Genomic DNA, 4,862 nt, shown 5'->3' with positions numbered 1-4,862 from the left:
CAAAGCAGGTTGGTGTGCGGATCGAGCTGTCGGATGAGGTAGATGAGGCAGGTGCTATCACAATGTTTTAAAAAAACATTTAGACATGTACTTTGATAGGTTAGGGTTAGACGGATATTGTCCTAATCTGGCAGTTGGGCCTGGCGTCGACGATTCGTGTTGCTTAGCAGGGACAGGTTGGGTGGAAGGACGTGTTTGCCCGCTGTGTGACTCTTATTCAAGGTTCAAGGTCAGTTTATTGTCACATGTACCAATTAAGGTACAGTGAAATTCGAATTACCATACAGCCATACTAAAAAAAGCTCCAAGACACACAACTAAATACAAGTTAAATAAACATCAACCACAGCGGATCGCCGTCTGAATATATCCTGTCTTTCTCTTCTGTTTTAGAAGCGCGGCAATTTCTACGATCTGCTTTACATTATCAATGATGTTACTGTGTTGCTCCTCCCATTCCTTCTTCTCACCTTTTTTCTGCATTGGTCTAACAGTTCATTTGTTGTTAACAACCATCCATCACCTTCTCCAGCGTACCAGCATCGGCTCCAATTTTAGTCTCCATCAGGGTACGAACATTACCGCACTAGTCATGGTTCTTACTCACCTCAAATCATTTGGTTGGTTATCGTATGTAAGGTTTGTCTGTGTCACGGGTACTGGTGTCCAGTGGAATTATTTGTTTCACTTGCTACCAGCTCTTTTCAGATGTATCATATATATTTGCAAACAGTTCAATCTTGTACAATAGATAGAGCAAAGAGGAAGATACACGAGCAAACTATAGTTCATGATATAGCATCATGTCATGTTGCATATCGTACTTTAATTTCTTCAAACCCTGATTTATCTGTACATTTGTAAGAATAAAAAACATCTGCGCAAGCCGCATTGCATAATTCCGCTCAACGTTTGTCCTAAGAATCGGAAATGGACAGTTGAGTATACGAGTTTTGTAAAAACACAAAAGATTCATTCGACCGGATGCAGAAATTCTCGTTTAAACATTGGAGTGCACAGTTGGAGAGGTAGATGTTGCAATACTTCCATAACCTTTGAGACCTCCCACTGGCTTGGCGGAGTTGTAAACATTGAAGATGCGAGGCACATATGATTGCAGGTGTAGGTTTAGGATGAGGATTATTATTGTTACATGGGGTACAGTGAAAGAAGAAATTGTCCTTTGCTTACTATCCAGTGAGCTATTCCATGCACAGGTACAATGAGTTCGAACTCAAGTACCATAGATATAGAGAGGGGAAGGTACAGAGTACGGATACAGTTTCAGCAATGCAGCGCATCAGCTCCAGAGACAAGGTCCAATTACGACATGTGAATTAAACAGTACAATCGCTTATGGAAGGACCATTAAGAAGCCCGATGACGGACGGGAAGAAGCTGCTGGTTGTGCGCGCTTTCACGCATGTGTACTTTCTGCCGACTGGAGCAGGGAGAAGAGGGAATGATCTGAGTGAACGGGTCTTTGATTACATTTGCGGCTTTTCCGAGGCAGCGTATAGTGTAGATAGAATCAGTGGTGAGAAGTCTGCGCTGTGTGATGGACTGGGCTACATCTACAAATCTCTGCAACTGCTTGCGTTCCTAGGCACAGATTTTCTCAAATCAAGCTGTGATGCAGCCCTACATAATGCTTTCTATGGTGCACCTATAGAAGTTTGGAAGAGTCACTGGAGACATGCCAATTTTTCTATGTCTCTTCGGTATATCTCTGCGGGGCTTCTGGCCTGTTGCATCCATGTAGTTGGTCCACGACATATCTTTGGTGGGATTAACTCGAAGAAACGTGATGCTCTCTACCATTTCCATTTCTGCATTATCGTTGCTGATTGTGGCACGTACTTCAACGCGTTTCCTGAAGTCAATGACGAGCACTTGCTGACATTGAGGGAGAGGTTATTGTCCTGACACCACGTTTCTGCGTTGTCTATCTCCAAGGGGAAACACAGGCACACACGCACAATGCCAAGCTCAGGTTTGTTTAGACATTCAATCATAATTATCACACTTGGCTTGGTCTCATATACATTTCCATAACTGGTCATATTAGTCTTCCACATTGTCCATAAAAATATTCTTCCCAAAAGAAGTCAGTGCGCCTTCGGGTTGTTGCTTCTATGTCTTTCATCCAGGATAGGCCTTGATAATATTACCAAGGGGAAATGGCCACTTCTGCACCAATGATGCTGATTTGGCATGTATTGTATCTTGCTCCTGAAGTCAATAACTAGCTCCTTCACCCTGCTGACATTGAGGAAAAGAATATTGTCTTGGCACCAGGTATCTTATTTCTCTATCTCCTTCCCGTACTCCTTATTGTCATTCTTCCTGATTAGACCCACCGCAGTGATGTTGTGAGCAAACCTGTAGATGTAATTAAAGATAAATCTGTCCGTACAATCGAGAGTGTAAAGGGAGTACAGTGGGGGACTGAGACCGCATCCTTGCAGGGCGCCGATGTGGACAGTTATTATGGAGGAGATGGTGTCCATTATCCTCACTGTCTGAGGTCCTTGGGCATTAGAGCCTTGGATGCAGTGGCGGAGGCTAGCAGATTCCCAGGTCTCGTAGTTTGGAGATAACAGTCACCCCTTCCCCACCAGACACACGGTCACACGCACAATGCCCAGCTCAAGTATGTTTGGAGTACAAGATCATAATTACAACCTATTCTTGGTTTCATGTTCATTTCCACCCAGGTCACATTAGTTTTTATTTCCCTATTTTCACAAAGATCTTCGCCCCAACCCTGTCTGCATTTCATAAATGGTCATTCTTGTTTTCTGGGGTAGATAATACTGCCTACGATTCAGATACATCTGCGGGAATATTTTACATCTGACCTCAGTCACTCCAAGGTGAATTCTTATCCTAAACGATAATCCGAACGTGATCATCCATAGGCGACTGTCATTCTCTCAACATCTATCCTGCAAAGTTCTCGCAGAAGTCTCGATGTCGGGTCAATACATTCACTTATCGTTCTTACGAGCTGCGCAGAATGGATGATCCTATCAACTGTTCGCCTTCGAGAGCCGCTTGATGCGACGGATGTCTCGAATTCTGTCTCTGCCCCGAGTCGAAGGTACGTATCCCGTTCCTTAAAAAAGATAGCGCCAGGACATAATATTCTGCGGACTAAGTTCTGGTAGATGGGATTTAGTAATTGAACAGCATACACACAGACAGTTTTTCGGCCTATGTCTATGCAATGTGACTCAATGGCTATTGGGCCGGTGTGTGCACCTTTCTCCACACGTGGTATCGCCGTCAGTAGTTATAGCAGGGTTCACCACTATTTCCTTGTATGGGCAACTCGGCAGTTGCAATAGGCAGCCACGTTTGGTTATTGAATTACCTTTATTGTCATTCAAAATAAATTGAACGAAAATCATTTGCCACACAGCCACAACAGTACAGAGTAAAAGACGCAGGACACACAATTTTAACACAAACATCCATCACAGTGACTCCTCCAGACACCCCCTCACTGTGATGGAAGGCAAAAAAAACCTTCTATCTTCCCCCATGCTTCTCTCACGGACCGATAGTTCGACTTCTGCCGAGGCGACCGTGGCTCCGGACTCGCGCAGCTCCCGCAAGGAGATGGAAGGTCCCGCGGCCGAGCCGCGCCGGGCGATGGAAGGTCCCGCCACCGAGCCGTGCCGGGCGATGGAAGGTCCCGCGACCGAGCCGTGCCGGGCGATGGAAGGTCCCGCGACCGAGCCGTGCCGGGCGATGGAAGGTCCCGCGGCCGGGCCGTGCCGGGTGATGGAAGGTACCGCGGCCGAGCCGTGCCGGGTGATGGAAGGTTCCGCGGCCGAGCCGTGCCGGGTGATGGAAGGTCCCGCGGCCGAGCCGCGTCTCGAGGAAGAGATTATTTTTAAAAAAAAGAAAGGTTCCTCCACCCCCATATATACACAGTTAAAATAGACTACGACACATGTCTAACACTAACACATAGACAAAACAAGAAAAGAGACAAACAGACTGCCGGCGAGCCGCAGCCGCATGGCGGCGCAGCCATCTTGGATCTTATTTCTGCTGAGTAATAAATGTTGGGCAGCAACTGATTCTGCAGCAATGTTGAGGTGCGCTGATGAACCGGATTACACGCTAATTCAGAGGGCGGTGCAACGTCAATATTTTGCGGGCGTATGCTTCGCGAAACAATAGCAGAGCGGGCATTAGTTTCGACGAGATCGGAGCTTTGATAAGGTCATTCATTTCTGACATGAGATAGTTGTCCCCTCAAGCTGAAGTCTTCCGAATCTTCTTGGTTTATCCTTTTTTCCTCTTTTGTTTCAGATGCCCGGCAATAACTGCGGTCCACAATACAGTGTGAGCATTTTACTCTATTCTGTCTCCTGCCCCCACACCTTACCTTCTCTGGTATTTGTCGAACTGTTCATTTGCGGTTAACAGCGATTCGTCATCTTCCCTTGTACATCAACATCGGCTGTGTCACGCGGGTAATCTTTGTCCCATCATAGTACTTATATTTCCGTTTTGATCACAGTTGTTACTTATCTCCAGACAGTAGGTTGGTTTGGGTTATGCTAGATTTATTATTGTCACATGTACCGAGTTACAGCGAAAAGCGTGGTTTTGCATGCCATCCACTCAGATCAGATCAGTCATACTATATATGGGCACAACCGACAACATTTCGGCAATTTCTTGTCGTCTTGGGCAGAACTATATCTAAATCAGGCTGTGATGCATCCCGACGTTGCTCCGTTTGTGGTATCAAAAATCAGATATCATAGGTTGAAGGTGAGAGGGGCAAGATTTACAAAGAACCTGAAATTAAGAATTGACGCAGAGAGGGTGCTGGGGAGATG

General features: G+C 45.8%; 1 protein-coding gene across 1 annotated transcript in view; it reads left to right on the top strand.

The window, feature by feature from the left end:
- The window catches only part of LOC144612224 (uncharacterized), a 16,536-nt gene extending 12,196 nt beyond the window's left edge, over positions 1–4,340 (top strand). The window contains exon 5 of the mRNA XM_078431782.1: positions 4,327–4,340. Within this exon, the coding sequence (XP_078287908.1) occupies positions 4,327–4,340 (14 nt within the window). The remainder of the gene's footprint in view (positions 1–4,326) is intronic.
- The last annotated feature ends 522 nt before the right edge of the window (positions 4,341–4,862 follow it).

The sequence above is a fragment of the Rhinoraja longicauda genome, chromosome 43 (assembly GCF_053455715.1).
Source record: "Rhinoraja longicauda isolate Sanriku21f chromosome 43, sRhiLon1.1, whole genome shotgun sequence".
NCBI classification, from domain to species: Eukaryota; Metazoa; Chordata; class Chondrichthyes; order Rajiformes; family Arhynchobatidae; genus Rhinoraja; species Rhinoraja longicauda.
Note: the sequence above shows the minus strand (reverse complement) of the source record. Positions and strands in the feature narration are given on the sequence as shown.